This window comes from Aedes albopictus, chromosome 2 (assembly GCF_035046485.1).
Source record: "Aedes albopictus strain Foshan chromosome 2, AalbF5, whole genome shotgun sequence".
In the NCBI taxonomy this organism is placed as follows: domain Eukaryota; kingdom Metazoa; phylum Arthropoda; class Insecta; order Diptera; family Culicidae; genus Aedes; species Aedes albopictus.
Genome location: NC_085137.1, coordinates 408,923,150 through 408,943,686, shown reverse-complemented (window position 1 = coordinate 408,943,686; position 20,537 = coordinate 408,923,150). Strand labels below are relative to the sequence as shown.

At 42.7% G+C, this 20,537-nt stretch overlaps 2 protein-coding genes and 2 long non-coding RNA genes across 4 annotated transcripts in view; 3 read left to right on the top strand and 1 right to left on the bottom strand.

Annotated features, from left to right (window-relative positions):
- Positions 1-20,537, top strand: part of LOC109622784 (NEDD8-conjugating enzyme Ubc12) — a 128,441-nt gene that overhangs the window by 93,828 nt on the left and 14,076 nt on the right. The window lies entirely within an intron of this gene.
- On the bottom strand, positions 2,044-2,488 carry LOC134287323 (uncharacterized). The gene is made up of 2 exons (XR_009997218.1): positions 2,429-2,488; positions 2,044-2,354 (listed from the first exon to the last, which is right to left on the bottom strand). It is a non-coding gene; the product is annotated as an uncharacterized LOC134287323 (long non-coding RNA).
- On the top strand, positions 3,739-6,882 carry LOC134288464 (uncharacterized). The gene is made up of 2 exons (XM_062853428.1): positions 3,739-5,797; positions 6,433-6,882. Exons 1-2 carry the CDS (start codon positions 4,151-4,153, stop codon positions 6,781-6,783), a joined length of 1,998 nt encoding a protein of 665 aa, XP_062709412.1. The 5' UTR covers positions 3,739-4,150; the 3' UTR covers positions 6,784-6,882.
- LOC109427719 (uncharacterized) lies at positions 7,077-7,521 on the top strand. The gene is made up of 2 exons (XR_003898334.1): positions 7,077-7,136; positions 7,211-7,521. It is a non-coding gene; the product is annotated as an uncharacterized LOC109427719 (long non-coding RNA).

Here is a 20,537-nt window from a genome sequence, read left to right as displayed (position 1 = left end):
AACCTTCAGAACTAGTCATTAAGAAGGTTCACCAAGTCCTCTGAAGCTGCTTGGTGACGCAGATTGCATGTACTTTAAAAATCGCACCATTCCTCCTAACCATCAGAACTAGTCATCAAGAAGGTTCACCAAGTCCTCTGAAGCTGCGTGGTGACGCAGATTGCATGTTCATTAAAAATCGCACCATTCCTCCTAACCATCAGAACTAGTCATTAAGAAGGTTCACCAAGTCCTCTGAAGCTGCGTGGTGACGCAGATTGCATGTTCATTAAAAATCGCACCATTCCTCCTAACCTTCAGAACTAGTCATTAAGAAGGTTCACCAAGTCCTCTGAAGCTGCTTGGTGACGCAGATTGCATGTACTTTAAAAATCGCACCATTCCTCCTAACCTTCAGAACTAGTCATCAAGAAGGTTCACCAAGTCCTCTGAAGCTGCGTGGTGACGCAGATTGCATGTTCATTAAAAATCGCACCATTCCTCCTAACCTTCAGAACTAGTCATTAAGAAGGTTCACCAAGTCCTCTGAAGCTGCTTGGTGACGCAGATTGCATGTACTTTAAAAATCGCACCATTCCTCCTAACCATCAGAACTAGTCATCAAGAAGGTTCACCAAGTCCTCTGAAGCTGCGTGGTGACGCAGATTGCATGTTCATTAAAAATCGCACCATTCCTCCTAACCATCAGAACTAGTCATTAAGAAGGTTCACCAAGTCCTCTGAAGCTGCGTGGTGACGCAGATTGCATGTTCATTAAAAATCGCACCATTCCTCCTAACCTTCAGAACTAGTCATTAAGAAGGTTCACCAAGTCCTCTGAAGCTGCTTGGTGACGCAGATTGCATGTACTTTAAAAATCGCACCATTCCTCCTAACCATCAGAACTAGTCATCAAGAAGGTTCACCAAGTCCTCTGAAGCTGCGTGGTGACGCAGATTGCATGTTCATTAAAAATCGCACCATTCCTCCTAACCTTCAGAACTAGTCATTAAGAAGGTTCACCAAGTCCTCTGAAGCTGCTTGGTGACGCACAATGCAAGTTCTTAAAAAAAGACCATTCCTCATAACCATCAGAACTAGTTTAAGAAGGTTCACCAAGTCCTCTGAAGCTGCGTGGTGACGCAGATTGCATGTTCTTTAAAAATCGCACCATGCCTCCTAACCATCAGAACTAGTCATTAAGAAGGTTCACCAAGTCCTCTGAAGCTGCTTGGTGACGCACAATACATCTACTTTGCAAACAGAACCACTCCTCATAATCATTGAAACTTGTCGTTGAGAAGGTTTACCAAGTCCTCTGGAGATGTTTAGTGACTCACAATGCATATATTTCGAAAATATAATCAAATATTGATAAACTTCATGCGGGTCTAAATAGCCAATAAAAAAAATGATGGAAATGCTTTTGAAGCTGTAGGCGTTTACAGTTAAATAGTGATTATGTAAGGTGCTTTTTTTGAATTTATAAACTGAAGTTTGACAACAGAGAAGTTCCAACTCAACGATATGCTTGTCACCAGCATGTAGTCATCCAGCTAAAAGGTGAACCAACAAAAAATCCACATGAGCTTATTTCCTTTCATTGCCACCTAGATTTTTTGAAATATCATTAAAATAAAAAGTTTTATACGAGGTTTTGTATATGTATTCATTTCCATAACTTTGATACGTCTTATTTTCTCGGCTTTCACACCTTCGTAATTCTTCGTCAGCGGATGCTGGAAAGAAATACTCCTGTTTGAACTGATACCGCGAAAAAGACCCTGCTCGGCATGGCGCACCCCTATGCAGTACGCCCGGTAAGCTCGGGCCGCCGTCGCCAGCATGGCTCAAACCGCCATGTCGTCCACCCGGATTAGTTCGATGTAGCGGACGATCACCTTGCTACCGTGCCGCGATATAACACACTTCGTGGCCAGTCGCAATCGCTTGATTAAAAACTCGATTCGGTGGGCGGCCGGATCCAGAACGGGACGCATTAGTGCTCGAGGTGCGATAGCGTTTGTTGAACGTTTCCGATGTTACGTGCGACGGATTCATGGACAGGTTGCGGGTCGTTTCGTGCGCTGCTGTGTATCCAAGTATCATAGTGCCGAACCTACCCCAGCTTCTTTCAGACCACTGAGTGCACCAGAAGCACTTCAATAGCTTCGCTATGACCGAATTACTACACCGGATGGCGGAGAAGTGCCTATACAGAGGATGTCCTGAAGGTCAACGTAAGCGGCTGAATGGCCATCTCCATGTCTTCTCGGCGGTAAACGTTCCTTACGGCCTTCCTCAGGTGCATTGCGGGACCAATCGACTTACCGGATCGTTAACCGTGGGAGGCGGTGGCGATACTTGAGCTGCAACTGAAATAGTTTTAGTTTTTAATTAGTTATTATTATAGGTATGTACCTAAGTAACGTAAATTAAAGTAAATTACCTTCAGTTTTGCATCATTTTCATTTCTCGCTGACCTGATGTTGATGTGATGGTTGTGATCTGAGTCTCAGGTTGTGATCGTTCTCTTCAAAACCAAAATAAACACTGAACGAAATGGGTCAGTTATTTTGATATAATTGACGGATGCGTTGTTTTAATTAATCCCGCCGAATCATCTTGAATCTTTTCGAATCTTTTTGAATCATTTGAAAAGATTCGAAAAAGATTACAGTGTCGCACCCCCTGGCTTTTAGTGGTGTTGCGTGTACATACACGGTGCATTACACGAACACCACCTGAGTTACTGGTTGAAAATAGTAAACAAAGATCAGCTGTTCCCAGCAAAATAAAATGGGCATATTTTCAACCAGTAGATTTGCATTAGTGTTCGTGACACCGCGCTGCGAAACCACTATGCGGAATCATGCACTCAGGAAAATTGCCTCATACTTAATGGCAAATAAATATCCATGTGCCAAACTACATCCAAAGTATATGCAACCAATACCCGATTACGCAGGCAAATTAGCGCATGAATAGTATGTGCTCTAAATTGTATGAGTAGCGACTCATACAATTTAGAGCACATACTATTCATGCGCTAATTTGGTATGGTGCTTCATCAGAACTATAAATCGCACTAATGGAAAACATTTGTTTACCCCCATTGACCAATCCAAATTCTTGTGTGCACACTAAGATTCTGATTTTCCAGCTCAGTAAAATTTTCGCTGAGTTCTGCAATTTTTTCATCTTTTTACTGAGTTTTCAACAGCAGATTTATCTCGGTACACTCGGTAATCAATATTTATCGTTCATCAGTAACGATATTTACCGTTCATCTGTAATTTTTGACAGTTCATTTGCAGAACTCGTTAACTCATTTACAGAGTATTCAGCAAAAGAGATAACCGAGCGTACCGAGTTAAATCTGCTGTTGAGAACTCAGTAAAAAGATGGAGAAAATACCGAGCTGATCTTAGTGTGTGGTAGTGGTTTGTGTTCAGATTTCCCGTGTTAATCTATCTGTAAGAACTTTGTAAACATCTTTTGTTCTCACGTATATGGATAGGCTTGCATTAGGTTTCGTGAGACATTTTTTGGACAACTCAATTGCAAAAATCCATGTCCTGGACACATAGAAGGAATAAAGATTTTTTCCCAGTGTGGTAGACAGGATGTCCTGGGCGCTAATAAATAGCGCCCACTGTCAAATGCGAAAACACCAACAATTTTTTGTTTAACGTTTATTTTGGTTTGTTGATCAGTTTTTGGAATCATTTTTTCCACCGCTTATGATCACAAAACTATTGGGGGTGGAAGCTCAGGTAAAATATTATCTCCTGGGCGCCCATTAAAAACACCACCCCCGGCGAAGACTGGCGCTCGAGCCTAGCTATTTAGCACTGTAGTTGGAGGAAATGCCAATGCAGAACCCGTAGCTTCCGGGAAGGTAAGCCCAGCTCCCTGGGTTAGTGGGTTGGTGTCAGGCCCTGCGAGCCAGCCGTAAAAAAGACTAGCACCGGAAAATCAACAAGAGAAGAATGCGAACCGATACCAATGGCGACGACCACAGCGACGAAAAGGGACTTGCGATTGGAAGCTCGGTACGTGGAACTGCAGATCTCTCAACTTCATCGGGAGCACCCGCATACTCGCCGATATACTGAAGGACCGCGGGTTCGGAATCGTAGCGCTGCAGGAGGTGTGTTGGACAGGATCTATGGTGCGAACGTTTAGAGGTAATCATACCATCTACCAGAGTTGCGGCAACACACGTGAGCTGGGAACAGCTTTTATAGTGATGGGCGACATGCAGAGGCGCGTGATCGGTTGGTGGCCGATCGACGAAAGAATGTGCAGGTTGAGGATCAAGGGCCGATTCTTCAACATTAGCATAATAAACGTGCACAGCCCTCACTCCGGAAGCACTGATGATGACAAAGACGCATTTTACGCGCAGCTCGAACGCGAGTACGACCGCTGCCCAAACCACGACGTCAAGATCATCATAGGGGATCTAAACGCTCAGGTAGGCCAGGAGGAGGAATTCAGACCGACGATTGGAAAGTTCAGCGCCCACCAGCTGACGAACGAAAATGGCCTACGCCTCATCGATTTCGCCGCCTCCAAGAACACGGCCATTCGTAGCACCTTCTTCCAGCACAGCCTCCCATTTCGTTACACCTGGAGATCACCACAACAAACGGAATCGCAAATCGACCACGTTCTGATTGATGGACGGCACTTCTCCGACATTATCGACGTCAGGACCTATCGTGGCGCTAATATCGACTCTGATCACTACCTGGTGATGGTTAAACTGCGCCCAAAACTCTCCGTTATTAACAACGTACATTACCGGAGGCCGCCCCGGTACGATCTAGAGCGACTGAAGCAACCGGATGTCGCCACCGCATACGCGCAGAATCTCGAGGCAGCGTTGCCGGACGAGGGTGTGCTCGATGTGGCCCCTCTAGAGGACTGCTGGAGTACAGTCAAAGCAGCCATCAACAACGCAGCCGAGAGCACTATCGGGTACGTAGAACGGAGTCGACGAAACGATTGGTTCGACGAGGAGTGTAGAGCGGTTCTGGAGGAGAAGGATGCAGCGCGGGCGGTAATGCTGCAGCATGGAACCCGACAGAATGTGGAGCGATACAGACAGAAGCGGAAGCAGCAGACCCGTCTCTTCCGGGAGAAAAAGCGCCGCCTGGAAGAAGCGGAGTGCGAGGAAATGGAACTGCTGTGCCGCTCACAGGAAACACGTAAGTTCTATCAGAAGCTCAACGCATCCCGCAAAGGCTACGTGCCGCAAGCCGAAATCTGCAGGGATAAGGACGGGAGCCTCTTGACGGACAAACGTGAGGTGATCGAAAGGTGGAAGCAGCACTTCGACGAGCACCTGAATGGCGAAGAGAATGTAGGCACGGAGGACCAAGGCAGCGGAGGAAATGACTATGTTGGTGCAGCAGAGGACGGGAACGAACCAACTCCCACGCTGAGGGAAGTTAAGGATGCCATCCACCAGCTCAAAAACAACAAAGCGGCTGGTAAGGACGGTATCGCAGCAGAACTCATCAAGATGGGCCCGGAAAAGTTGGCCACCTGTCTACACCAGTTAGTAGTCAAGATCTGGGAAGCCGAACAGCTACCGGAGGAGTGGAAGGAAGGGATAATCTGTCCCGTCCATAAGAAAGGCGACAAGTTAATGTGTGAGAACTTTCGAGCGATCACCATTTTGAATGCCGCCTACAAAGTGCTATCCCAGATCATCTTCCGTCGTCTTTCACCTAAAGTAAATGAGTTCGTGGGAAGTTACCAAGCCGGTTTCATCGACGGCCGGTCGACAACGGACCAGATCTTCACCGTACGGCAAATCCTCCAGAAATGCCGTGAATACCAGGTCCCAACGCATCACCTGTTCATCGACTTCAAAGCGGCATACGACAGTATCGACCGCACAGAGCTATGGAAAATTATGGACGAGAACAGCTTTCCCGGGAAGCTGACTAGACTGATAAGAGCAACGATGGACGGTGTGCAGAACAGCGTAAGGATTTCGGGTGAACTATCCAGTTCATTCGAATCTCGACGGGGACTACGACAAGGTGATGGACTTTCCTGCCTACTATTCAACATCGCGCTGGAAGGTGTTATGCGACGAGCCGGGCTCAACAGCCGGGCTACGATCTTCACGAAATCCAGCCAATTTTTCTGTTTTGCGGATGACATGGATATTATTGCTAGAACATTTGGAACGGTGGCAGAACAGTACACCCGCCTGAAACGTGAAGCAGCAAAGGTCGGACTGGTGGTGAATGCGGCTAAGACAAAGTACATGCTGGTAGGTGGGACTGAGCAAGACAGGACAAGCCTTGGCAGCAATGTTACGATAGACGGGGATACTTTCGAGGTGGTAGAAGAATTCGTCTACCTCGGTTCCTTGCTAACGGCGGACAATAACGTGAGCCGTGAAATACGAAGGCGCATCATCAGTGGAAGTCGTGCCTACTATGGGCTCCAGAAGAAACTGCGGTCAAAAAAGATTCACCCCCGCACCAAATGTACCATGTACAAGACGTTAATAAGACCGGTGGTTCTCTACGGACACGAGACATGGACGATGCTCGAGGAGGACCTGCAAGCACTCGGAGTTTTCGAGCGACGGGTGCTAAGAACGATCTTTGGCGGCGTGCAGGAGAACGGTGTGTGGCGGAGAAGGATGAACCACGAGCTCGCTGCACTTTACGGCGAACCCAGCATCCAGAAGGTGGCCAAAGCCGGAAGGATACGGTGGGCAGGGCATGTTGCAAGAATGCCGGACAACAACCCTGCAAAGCTGGTGTTTGCTAACCATCCGGATGGTACAAGAAGGCGTGGAGCGCAGAGAGCACGATGGGCGGACCAGGTGGAGCGTGATCTGGCGAGTGTTGGGCGTGACCGAGGTTGGAGAGCTGCAGCCAGGGGGTGCGACACTGTAATCTTTTTCGAATCTTTTCAAATGATTCAAAAAGATTCGAAAAGATTCAAGATGATTCGGCGGGATTAATTAAAACAACGCATCCGTCAATTATATCAAAATAACTGACCCATTTCGTTCAGTGTTTATTTTGGTTTTGAAGAGAACGATCACAACCTGAGACTCAGATCACAACCATCACATCAACATCAGGTCAGCGAGAAATGAAAATGATGCAAAACTGAAGGTAATTTACTTTAATTTACGTTACTTAGGTACATACCTATAATAATAACTAATTAAAAACTAAAACTATTTCAGTTGCAGCTCAAGTATCGCCACCGCCTCCCACGGTTAACGATCCGGTAAGTCGATTGGTCCCGCAATGCACCTGAGGAAGGCCGTAAGGAACGTTTACCGCCGAGAAGACATGGAGATGGCCATTCAGCCGCTTACGTTGACCTTCAGGACATCCTCTGTATAGGCACTTCTCCGCCATCCGGTGTAGTAATTCGGTCATAGCGAAGCTATTGAAGTGCTTCTGGTGCACTCAGTGGTCTGAAAGAAGCTGGGGTAGGTTCGGCACTATGATACTTGGATACACAGCAGCGCACGAAACGACCCGCAACCTGTCCATGAATCCGTCGCACGTAACATCGGAAACGTTCAACAAACGCTATCGCACCTCGAGCACTAATGCGTCCCGTTCTGGATCCGGCCGCCCACCGAATCGAGTTTTTAATCAAGCGATTGCGACTGGCCACGAAGTGTGTTATATCGCGGCACGGTAGCAAGGTGATCGTCCGCTACATCGAACTAATCCGGGTGGACGACATGGCGGTTTGAGCCATGCTGGCGACGGCGGCCCGAGCTTACCGGGCGTACTGCATAGGGGTGCGCCATGCCGAGCAGGGTCTTTTTCGCGGTATCAGTTCAAACAGGAGTATTTCTTTCCAGCATCCGCTGACGAAGAATTACGAAGGTGTGAAAGCCGAGAAAATAAGACGTATCAAAGTTATGGAAATGAATACATATACAAAACCTCGTATAAAACTTTTTATTTTAATGATATTTCAAAAAATCTAGGTGGCAATGAAAGGAAATAAGCTCATGTGGATTTTTTGTTGGTTCACCTTTTAGCTGGATGACTACATGCTGGTGACAAGCATATCGTTGAGTTGGAACTTCTCTGTTGTCAAACTTCAGTTTATAAATTCAAAAAAAGCACCTTACATAATCACTATTTAACTGTAAACGCCTACAGCTTCAAAAGCATTTCCATCATTTTTTTTATTGGCTATTTAGACCCGCATGAAGTTTATCAATATTTGATTATATTTTCGAAATATATGCATTGTGAGTCACTAAACATCTCCAGAGGACTTGGTAAACCTTCTCAACGACAAGTTTCAATGATTATGAGGAGTGGTTCTGTTTGCAAAGTAGATGTATTGTGCGTCACCAAGCAGCTTCAGAGGACTTGGTGAACCTTCTTAATGACTAGTTCTGATGGTTAGGAGGCATGGTGCGATTTTTAAAGAACATGCAATCTGCGTCACCACGCAGCTTCAGAGGACTTGGTGAACCTTCTTAAACTAGTTCTGATGGTTATGAGGAATGGTCTTTTTTTAAGAACTTGCATTGTGCGTCACCAAGCAGCTTCAGAGGACTTGGTGAACCTTCTTAATGACTAGTTCTGAAGGTTAGGAGGAATGGTGCGATTTTTAATGAACATGCAATCTGCGTCACCACGCAGCTTCAGAGGACTTGGTGAACCTTCTTGATGACTAGTTCTGATGGTTAGGAGGAATGGTGCGATTTTTAAAGTACATGCAATCTGCGTCACCAAGCAGCTTCAGAGGACTTGGTGAACCTTCTTAATGACTAGTTCTGAAGGTTAGGAGGAATGGTGCGATTTTTAATGAACATGCAATCTGCGTCACCACGCAGCTTCAGAGGACTTGGTGAACCTTCTTAATGACTAGTTCTGATGGTTAGGAGGAATGGTGCGATTTTTAATGAACATGCAATCTGCGTCACCACGCAGCTTCAGAGGACTTGGTGAACCTTCTTGATGACTAGTTCTGATGGTTAGGAGGAATGGTGCGATTTTTAAAGTACATGCAATCTGCGTCACCAAGCAGCTTCAGAGGACTTGGTGAACCTTCTTAATGACTAGTTCTGAAGGTTAGGAGGAATGGTGCGATTTTTAATGAACATGCAATCTGCGTCACCACGCAGCTTCAGAGGACTTGGTGAACCTTCTTGATGACTAGTTCTGAAGGTTAGGAGGAATGGTGCGATTTTTAAAGTACATGCAATCTGCGTCACCAAGCAGCTTCAGAGGACTTGGTGAACCTTCTTAATGACTAGTTCTGAAGGTTAGGAGGAATGGTGCGATTTTTAATGAACATGCAATCTGCGTCACCACGCAGCTTCAGAGGACTTGGTGAACCTTCTTAATGACTAGTTCTGATGGTTAGGAGGAATGGTGCGATTTTTAATGAACATGCAATCTGCGTCACCACGCAGCTTCAGAGGACTTGGTGAACCTTCTTGATGACTAGTTCTGATGGTTAGGAGGAATGGTGCGATTTTTAAAGTACATGCAATCTGCGTCACCAAGCAGCTTCAGAGGACTTGGTGAACCTTCTTAATGACTAGTTCTGAAGGTTAGGAGGAATGGTGCGATTTTTAATGAACATGCAATCTGCGTCACCACGCAGCTTCAGAGGACTTGGTGAACCTTCTTAAACTAGTTCTGATGGTTATGAGGAATGGTTTTTTTTAAGAGCATGCATTGTGCGTCACCAAGCAGCTTCAGAGGACTTGGTGAACCTTCTTAATGACTAGTTCTGATGGTTAGGAGGAATGGTGCGATTTTTAAAGTACATGCAATCTGCGTCACCACGCAGCTTCAGAGGACTTGGTGAACCTTCTTAAACTAGTTCTGATGGTTATGAGGAATGGTCTTTTTTTAAGAACTTGCATTGTGCGTCACCAAGCAGCTTCAGAGGACTTGGTGAACCTTCTTAATGACTAGTTCTGATGGTTAGGAGGAATGGTGCGATTTTTAAAGTACATGCAATCTGCGTCACCACGCAGCTTCAGAGGACTTGGTGAACCTTCTTAAACTAGTTCTGATGGTTATGAGGAATGGTCTTTTTTTAAGAACTTGCATTGTGCGTCACCACGCAGCTTCAGAGGACTTGGTGAACCTTCTTAATGACTAGTTCTGATGGTTAGGAGGAATGGTGTGATTTTTAATGAACATGCAATCTGCGTCACCACGCAGCTTCAGAGGACTTGGTGAACCTTCTTAAACTAGTTCTGATGGTTATGAGGAATGTTTTTTTAAGAGCATGCATTGTGCGTCACCAAGCAGCTTCAGACGACTTGGTGAACCTTCTTAATGACTAGTTCTGAAGGTTAGGAGGAATGGTGCGATTTTTAATGAACATGCAATCTGCGTCACCACGCAGCTTCAGAGGACTTGGTGAACCTTCTTAATGACTAGTTCTGATGGTTAGGAGGAATGGTGCGATTTTTAAAGTACATGCAATCTGCGTCACCACGCAGCTTCAGAGGACTTGGTGAACCTTCTTAAACTAGTTCTGATGGTTATGAGGAATGGTCTTTTTTTAAGAACTTGCATTGTGCGTCACCAAGCAGCTTCAGAGGACTTGGTGAACCTTCTTAATGACTAGTTCTGATGGTTAGGAGGAATGGTGCGATTTTTAAAGTACATGCAATCTGCGTCACCACGCAGCTTCAGAGGACTTGGTGAACCTTCTTAAACTAGTTCTGATGGTTATGAGGAATGGTCTTTTTTTAAGAACTTGCATTGTGCGTCACCACGCAGCTTCAGAGGACTTGGTGAACCTTCTTAATGACTAGTTCTGATGGTTAGGAGGAATGGTGTGATTTTTAATGAACATGCAATCTGCGTCACCACGCAGCTTCAGAGGACTTGGTGAACCTTCTTAAACTAGTTCTGATGGTTATGAGGAATGTTTTTTTAAGAGCATGCATTGTGCGTCACCAAGCAGCTTCAGACGACTTGGTGAACCTTCTTAATGACTAGTTCTGAAGGTTAGGAGGAATGGTGCGATTTTTAATGAACATGCAATCTGCGTCACCACGCAGCTTCAGAGGACTTGGTGAACCTTCTTAATGACTAGTTCTGATGGTTAGGAGGAATGGTGCGATTTTTAAAGTACATGCAATCTGCGTCACCACGCAGCTTCAGAGGACTTGGTGAACCTTCTTAAACTAGTTCTGATGGTTATGAGGAATGGTCTTTTTTTAAGAACTTGCATTGTGCGTCACCAAGCAGCTTCAGAGGACTTGGTGAACCTTCTTAATGACTAGTTCTGATGGTTAGGAGGAATGGTGCGATTTTTAAAGTACATGCAATCTGCGTCACCACGCAGCTTCAGAGGACTTGGTGAACCTTCTTAAACTAGTTCTGATGGTTATGAGGAATGGTCTTTTTTTAAGAACTTGCATTGTGCGTCACCAAGCAGCTTCAGAGGACTTGGTGAACCTTCTTAATGACTAGTTCTGATGGTTAGGAGGAATGGTGCGATTTTTAAAGTACATGCAATCTGCGTCACCACGCAGCTTCAGAGGACTTGGTGAACCTTCTTAAACTAGTTCTGATGGTTATGAGGAATGGTTTTTTTAAGGTATCAGAAGGTCGGCTCCAGAGGCACGTTATCCTCCATTTGGAACATTTGTGCCATTGCCATAATAAAAGCCTATTTCATCATCTAACTGAGGGAAAAGTAAGGAAATAAGGATAGGGACAGGTAGGAAAATAGGAAAAAATACCCTGGAAGAGGGTACTAACGCATAAGCGTACCACAATCGATTCAAACAGCATCCTGAAAAGGGCACTGTAATAATACATAAAGGGGCTGTCCATAAACCACGTGGTCATGAAGGGGGGGGGGGGGGGGGGGGTTCGGCCAATGACCATTTTGTATGGACAAATAATTTTTTTTGTATGGACCAATGACCACGCGTGGGGGGGGGGGTTGAAAAGTCCCAAAAAAATGACCACGTGGTTTATGGACAGCCCCAAAGCGTAAAGAGAGCCTATAGCTCTTTACCACAGTGGGTTAAGAACAACAGAACATCCTGAAGATTCAGGTTTCTGAAGTCAGTTTCACTTAATAAGTGTTTTCCGAGTACTCGGAAACGCAGTTGGGCGAAAACTGGAAGTTACTTGTCAAATGATATGAAGCTCCGTAGTCGGATTCACATACAAATGAATCAGCTTGCTGAATATTCGCCATGTGATAGCTGAGTCGGCAGTGGCCAGTCAATGCTTTGACCAGCATGCTGCAATTCTGCTACTTCGCCATCACTAGAGAATGCTCAGTACAGTTCAATTCAGTTTGACGACATGACTCCAAACTATTCCAGTGCGAGCTAACTCATCAGCCAATTCATTTCCAGCGATTTTTTTTCCTCATCTGTAGAACCTTTTAACCACTGCGTCCAATATTTAGGAATATTGTGGTATGATCCATATTCAATTCGGTGCTAACCGATTATCCTGTCACAATTGAGCTGTGGTGGACATTGGTTGATATAGCACTCGATCCCAACTAAGCACAACTCGTTTTATATAGTCTATTACTCTGTTAAGATCAGCGGTCGGAATTTTCGCTCATTCTCACGAAAATAGAATTCTCCCTCACGCCAATTTTCAGCGAAAATCTGGCTTGAGAAATCTCCCGCACAAAGAACAGAGCGAAAACATTTTTTCACTCACTCCCAAAGGTGCGAGAATTCCGTTTGCCCTTTGTCGGCCGATTATGTTGTCTTTCCTTGACTCATATGACGCCGACGATGATTGGTTTTATGCATTGTATTTTCTACGCCCTCTGTGTGGTTGGCGTGGTGGTGTGGATAGAGTGCGCGTGTCGCGCATGTTTTTAGTAATGTTCCAGGTTCGAATCCCGTCGCGGGAACAATTTTTGTTAATCTGCTTTGAAAAGATTTTCGTGAAAATTGGGTGAGAGAAAATTTAACAGAACGAAAAGAAATTATCTGCAGGTTGAAGCGATTTTCAGTTATCATGAATCGCTACTCTCGAAAGAAGTGCTGGAGGGGAAAAGTGTTCCTCAAGCAAAATAGTGAAAATAAGCTCTCTCGCCGCCGTGAGAATAGCCATATTTAGTATCGCTGAAACGAAAATTACGAACCCTGGTTAAGATTACTTTGCCAAACTTCCAAGGGCTCTAATAACACAGCGCAACATTTTTTTGTCTCAAGAGCAAACTTATGTGTCTCCGAAGGATTTTGGGCCGCTGAATCCGAATCCGGGCTCAGATTTGCTCTAACACGTCACAATTTTGAGCTATACCTCAATTTATAGGGCAAAACATGCGATTTTGGGCTTTTTTGACTGCAAGCCATTAAGCTTGGAAATATATTTTTTAAGCAATCAAAAGGTTAATTGGTCAATTAACATCTAAATTAACGACTCATGCAAAATATTTCGTTTTACCTAATCAAATTTAATAGATTTAAGCATTTTATGTTAGTATGAAAACTTGCATGCAACTTTTGGAGGATGACTTGTATGGGAAATATCGTACCTAACATAAATCGCTTAAAACTATCAAATTCGATTTGGTAAAACGAAATATTTTGCATGAGTCGTTAATTTAGATGTTAAATGACCAGTTTTCCTTTTGATTGCTTAAAAAAAATATTTCCTTGCTTAATGGCTTGCAGTCAAAAAAGCACAAAATCGCATATTTTGCCCTATAAATTGAGGTATAGCTCAAAATTGTGACGTGTTAGAGCAAATCTGAGCCCGGCCCAAAATCCTTCGGAGACACATAAGTTTGCTCTTGAGACAGACAAAAAGTTAATTTTTGTTACGCTGTGTAATCCTTTTCCAAATATTGTCACCCTTTGATTGGACAGCTCTCCACAGCTGCAGACTAAATGTTCAGCGGTCTCGTTTTCACCTTGGCAAAAACGACACTCAGATGAGTGGATTTTTCCAATCTTGTGTAGATGGTACCCACTGGGGCAGTGACCGGTCATCAGGTCCGTTATTATCCTCAGGTCTCTATTGTTTAAATTTAGTATGGTCCTGGCTTCTGCTGCACTAGGTCTTATAAATCTTTTTGCTTGTCTGGATGTATCCGTGGCATTCCAATTGGTTTCTACCATAGACATTTCCAGGGTGGCCACCCAGTCGGGAATTTCGGGAAAACCGGGAAAAGCTCGGGAATTTTAAACCACCGGGAAAAAGTCGGGAAAACCTCGGGAATTGTTGCTAGCCACCGGGAATTCCCAACATAGGCACTAGGGCGACTTCTAAAATTTATGCAGTCTCCAGAAGCATAAAAACGACAATCTGTTTAACCAACCATTCTTGAAAATGAATATCTTGTCGTCGAGTAATGACCATTAAAGGGAATCACAATGATACTACCTAACATCACAATTTGAACAACTTAAAATATATTCTAGAGAACATCCTGGTGGAAACACTGGTTGAAATAAATAAAAAAATTCATAGATGACATTTCTGCATTTCAGGTTGCACATATTCCAGAAAGCGTCAAGCGTCCTATAAAAGTTCTGTTAAACAAAACGTTCTGGTACAATCTCTAGTAGAATACTCGATATAGCCTTTGAGCGAAAGTCTATTAGAAATTCGGATAGGATGCTGATAAATGTTTGATTTCTTTAATGAATTGCTCCAAGAAGCGAATTATGAAAATCTGGATGAGTAATTCTGGTGGAAACATTCTCACAATTTAAAAACAATTAGTTGAAAATATCTGGAACAATATATAAAGGGATTTTTAGTATCTGATGAAATTCCTCAAAGCACGTCTGTAGCTAATAAAAGTATTTCTAATATTTTGTTTGAAAAAAAATCTGTTGTTCCTTGATGTATTATTTTGTTAAACTGGTTAAAAAAAATGTTCGGAAAATCGGAGATGAACCAGCCTAGAGCTGAAAATCTCCTTAATAAAGACAAAAAAAATGTTCGGAAAAAACCGGAATGAGTTTTTGGTGAAGCTTTAAAGACACTATATACATACACTACACACCGTCTTCAGCCAAAAGCTGTACAGACTGAACATAACTTACACTAGACAACGGACAACACTTACGGCACCCAGTGGCCCAATGAAGAGTTTTCCGTTCGACGAAAAGTTGTCTCCGACTGGAGTGGAAATTGAACCCACACTCCATGGCTTACAATACGCTTAAACGGTTGGCACCGCCACGAAGCCCACATAAATTTCTGGTGAAATTCTTGGTCGAGGTAGTTCTGGAGAATTTAGAGAACTACCAATTGAAATTCTTGCGGGAGTTCCAGTGAGTATTCAAAAGTATATTGACCATAATTGTATGATTTATGGAAGAATTCCTAAACAATTGATCTTCCTCTAAATTTTGGGGAAAATACTTTCAAGAATTCCTGGAGAAATTTCTGGCATATCTGAAAATGTGATCAGAAACTAATTCTCTGAGAATTCCACATTGCAATCGCTGATGAAATAACTGAATACAATTATCAGACAAAATCTAAAATTACTTAGATTTCTTCAATTTCTTAGTCTAGAATTCACGATTGCAGACTAAGAACCCTGCCTGACTATCAGTAGTATCCATTTACGCTACCATAAAGTTTGAAACTGGTTTTCCATTGAAATAACTTAAAAACGACAATCAAAAATACTACACGGATTTCGTCAGAAGATTCCCCTAGAAATTGTTTCCAAAATTCTTTCACGAGTAATCTTTCCAGATATTCCACCAGAAGTTCAACTAGATCTAGAATGTTTTTTTGGGCATTCTGTTATTGCCTATTATGTAGTTTCCCGAACGAACTTACCAAGATTTTTTTGGAAAAGACTTGGGATATTACTAAGGAATCCATCTATTATTAGATTCTTACAACTAATCCTATCATAGTGTTTTCAGTAGGAATTTTGACCCCCAGGGATATTCTCTTTATTTTTGTTTTCATAAATAACTGTATAATTTGTACTAGTTGATCGCATCTATGAATTCAAATCTTTAATGAAGATGTCGTAACTTCAATGCCCGTAATTACGGTATCAAATTGGATACGAGAAAACAAATCAAACAAAACATAACTTAGCTAAACATTTTATAAATAAGTCATGAACTTATTTTCAGGTTCATATAAATACTATGTTAAATCCAAGGATTTGATAAAAATCAATATTAATTCTCTTAAATTTTTCTTAGTAGGTTACGTTAAATTTTCACTGTAAATCATTATAGTTCAGAATCGGGAATATTTTCAAAAAGCTACCGGGAAAACCGGGAAAAACTCGGGAATTTTATTTGTCGCTTTGAGTGGCCACCCTGCATTTCCCACTCAGGAACTCCACAGAATGGTTCAGGGCCTACGAAGCTCGATGCTGCACCCTGTCTGGCTAGATTGTCGGCATTTTCATTTCCCTGAATTCCACAATGGCCGGGCACCCAGTATAATGTTACTTCGTTCCTACTGGCCAACTGCTTCAGAGAAAGAATGCATACCCACACTAGCTTGGACTGGCACGTTAATGCCCTTAGCGCATTTAGAGCAGCTTGACTGTCTGAGAAGATGCAGATTTTTGCAAATCTGTAATTTCTCCTCAGGCAAGTATTGGCACACTCTAATATGGCTTGAATCTCTGCTTGAAACACAGTGGCACTACATCCCATTGGTATAGCATTACTTATACCTGGGCCAAAAACTCCAGCACCAGTATTTTCCCCTATCTTAGACCCATCAGTATAAAATACAATACAACCTGGACGTAAGCTTGGCCCACCAGAATCCCAAATATAGCGGCTTGGTTTAACCACATTAAAGGGGACATCATAGTTAGTCTTCGTAATCATCCAATCCTCTACAGTTTTAATATCTGAGTTTAAATTGAAGTCCTTGACGATCTTCAAATGTCCTACTAGATCACCTTCTAGCAGTTTGTTGTAACGCAGAAACTGCAGGGCACTTTTTGCCGCTTGCAGTTGAACAAATTGGTGCAATGGTAAAATATTGAGAAGAGCATCTAATGCAACCGATGGTGTGCTTTTGATTGCCCCTGTAATTGATATACATGCAAATCTTTGAAGCTTGCTCAGCTTCTTTTGAGCGGTTACCTCGATTATTTTAGGCCACCGTACAAGTGAACAGTGGCGATTCCCTAACCTCAAATCTACCTGTTCAACAAGTGTAAATTCTTGAATTTTCTCAACAAATTGGCATGTAATTTTTAGAGAATGACGAGAATAGCCGTTTTCATCCATTTTCAATTGGATTCAGAACCTGAACTCTTCGCAATTACAAGTTTTATGGTCGTTGAACAGGTAAAAAGTGAGGTTACGAGACGCCACTGCAAGTGAAGCATAACTTTTGGCCGGTCTATTGCTGCATAAATCTAGTTTGTCATGTTTGGTCCAGCCCCCAGATTTTCCCTAAAGCTTTATTGCAAACCCAAAGGGCATTTGTACCCTTAGTTATACTACCTTGTTTAGATGAGAATTCCAATTCAGTCTTTTGTCCAAAGTTGCACCGAGATGTTTAACTTCTTCCGAGAACTGAATTTGAACTCCATCTAAAGAAGGTTGGGAAAGATGTAATTTCTTCCTTCTAGAATCTAGTAAAAGGAACGATAAGAGTTTGGAAAGGGTTTACGCTTAACCCCTCTTTCCTACACCATTTGAGAGTAACATTCAGTGCATGTTGAAGCCGATTTGAAATCGTAGTATCATATTTCCCACGTACCAAAATTGCCACATCCTGCGTATCCTATCACCTCAAAACCTTGATTTATTAGCTTTTTAAGGAGTTCGTCCACTACCAAAGACCACTGTAAGGACGATAGTACTCCTCCTTGAGGACAGCCCTTTATAGATCTAACAGATAGCTGCGCACCTCGGAGAGAGAGTAGAAATTTCCCGATCTTCTAGCATAGATATTATCCATTCAATAATGCATTTATCCAAGCCCCTTACTGCCATCGCTGATCGCATGGAGCTGTAGGATGCATTGTCGAATGCTCCCTCAATGTCGAGAAAAGCAACCACGGCTACTTCCTTGGCTTGAAGCGATTTCTCAACTTTGCTAACTAACGACTGTAGCGCCGTTATCGTAGACTTACCCGATTGATAAGCGTATTGGAATTTTCAAGGAGGCATTTCTACTAAACTTGTTGGCTTAATAAAGTCGTCAATGAGCCATAGGCTTATGGGTCTGGAGGCTTTTGGAGTTGTTTTGTCGCGTTTGCCAGCTTTTGGGATGAAAACAACACGAACCTTACGCCACGCCTTAGGCATGTAAGCTATAGTAATACTGGCTCTGGATATTTCGGTTAAGAGCGGACAAATCGCTTCTTTTCCATGTTGAAGTAAAGCTGGGAAAATTCCATCTTTCCCGGCAGATTTGAATGGTTGAAAAGAACTCAATGCCCACTTGACCCTCGACGGTGTGAAGATTTCACAAGCTTTTTGATAGGCATTGGTCGACCATGCATGTCTTGCCTTATCTGAGTTTTGTTCTTCATCCGAACAAGGAATCGACCCTGGGAAGTGAGTTCTCATCATTACTTCCAATGTTTCAGAAAAATCAACAGTAAAACTGCCATATTCCTTTTTAAGACTGCCAAGACCGTTTGAATGGTCTTTCGAAAGGACTTTATGAAGCCTTGTAGCTGTAGGAGCGTTATTGATGTCTTCCTACACCCGTCCTTCCGTTTGGCTAGCCTCAATTTTCTGTTGTATTCTGTAAGAGCTTGTTTATACTGAACCCAATCAGATGTAACTTTTGCTCTATTGAACAACCGTCTAGATTTCTTCCTCAGTTCTGCCAGCTTATCATTTCACCAAGGGACATCCCTGTTGGATGACCTCTGCCGGATTGGGCAGCTAGCATGATATGATGAGATCATTTTATCAATAATCTCATCAGAGGCACTTTTCAACTGTGAAACAGACAAGATCTGCTCAACCGCATATGAATTTTCATTCATTAAATAAAAGCGGTAGAGGTCCCAATTACTTTTCTTTGGGTTTCTATACTGCCGTGAATCGCAAGTCAGTCCCATCTGTAACAAGTAGGCATTGAGAAAATGGACTCGGAAGTTTTTAAATTCGGTTTCAAAAAATCGTCATAAATTGAACACTTCTGCGATCATTATGAAACATTCACAAATTGTGTCAAACGTGAAACAGTAACTGTGAAAAATATAAAAATGGCTAAAACAGTGTTCGGTTTTATACTGCGGGATACACAAGTTCCTAATGGGACTGACTTGCGATTACTTTTCATTATGGGACAATCTGACCCTGATAAACCAACACAATAAACGGACTGTAATGTAGACGGTATTGGGGGGCTGGCCGTAGAGCGTTAATAACACAAGTTTACAAAATAAAACGAAAGTCGTGAACTTCTGCCAACGACCAAAATTTTTGAAGCACAATTTAGTGCTGATTTCGAAACCGACCTTCAAAAAATTTTAAGTAGACAGGTTTTTGAGTTTTAGCTCATCATCGAGTTTTACAACTTTTCAAAATATGTAATTTACTAAAATTCAAATATATTGCGTTTTGTTCAACCAATTTCAAATCTTTTTCCATAAATTAAAAGCTGAATACAATACCATTCGATCACCTGAATACAGGTTTTGCGTCAGATTAATGAAATTCAAGATATTGGCGAGTTTTACGGGCGATCTTCTTAAATTTTAGCAAAATTCCCAAATTTTTTTGAAGAAATGTATTTTTTTCAATAAGAAAAAACCTACCTACATATCATACACACTTATTTATGATTTAGCTCTTCGGTAATCTTTTCAACCGAGCTCGATCTGTAAATCACTGAATCAGCGACATTTCGGTATTTCTCACAAAAAGTTACCGACCTTCAGTAAAAAGGCTTTACTTTTTACTGAACATGACAACTGCAACAACTGAATTTACAGTTATATTGGTACTTTACTGAACATAGCCAAAAATCAGTAAAACCTAGTACCGACTTTCAGTAACGATTGATTTTCTACCGAGTTTTCGTAAGAAATAATCGTAAACATTCGGCTGCCCTTCCGAGCAGCTGTCAAACGACAGCGAGCATTTTCACCAGCATCATCAATCACCATTCGTTTTTGTAAGAAATTTTGCCATTGCTGCGTTTTTGCCAACTAGGGTAAGTAATTATCCAAAATCTGCAACAAAGTGCACGCTTGGAGTAGATCGGTTTCCCGAAACGGTGCTGATTGTGAGGCTTCTACCGCCAAATAGGCACAACCAGAGCACAACTACTGCCGGAGGCTTCTCAAAATTTGTCTGGTGCATCCATCTTGTTCAGCTTAGAAAATTGTTGCAGATTTTGTGCTTCCCTAGTAAGGCAAAGACGATTAATAGGGAAAATCCACTCAAGGGTCCGAATCAAGTAGCGTCCCAGAGGCAACAATCTGCTAGGAAATCATGAGAAATACTGGGAATCTATCTATCTATATATATAAAAATGGATTTCCGTCTGTCTGTCTGTCTGTCTGTCTGTCTGTCTGTCTGTCTGTCTGTCTGTCTGTCTGTCTGTCTGTCTGTCTGACCGCTATGCATTTGGAAACTACTGAACCTATCG

What these genes read in the sequence shown, in the direction of transcription:
- LOC134288464 (XM_062853428.1), top strand. Translation starts at nt 4,151, where the DNA reads ATGGTGCGAACGTTTAGAGGTAATCATACCATCTACCAGAGTTGCGGC. An exon ending in CAACGGACCAGATCTTCACC is followed by an intron (nt 5,798 to 6,432) that starts GTACGGCAAATC and finishes CATCAGTGGAAG; the next exon opens with TCGTGCCTACTATGGGCTCC.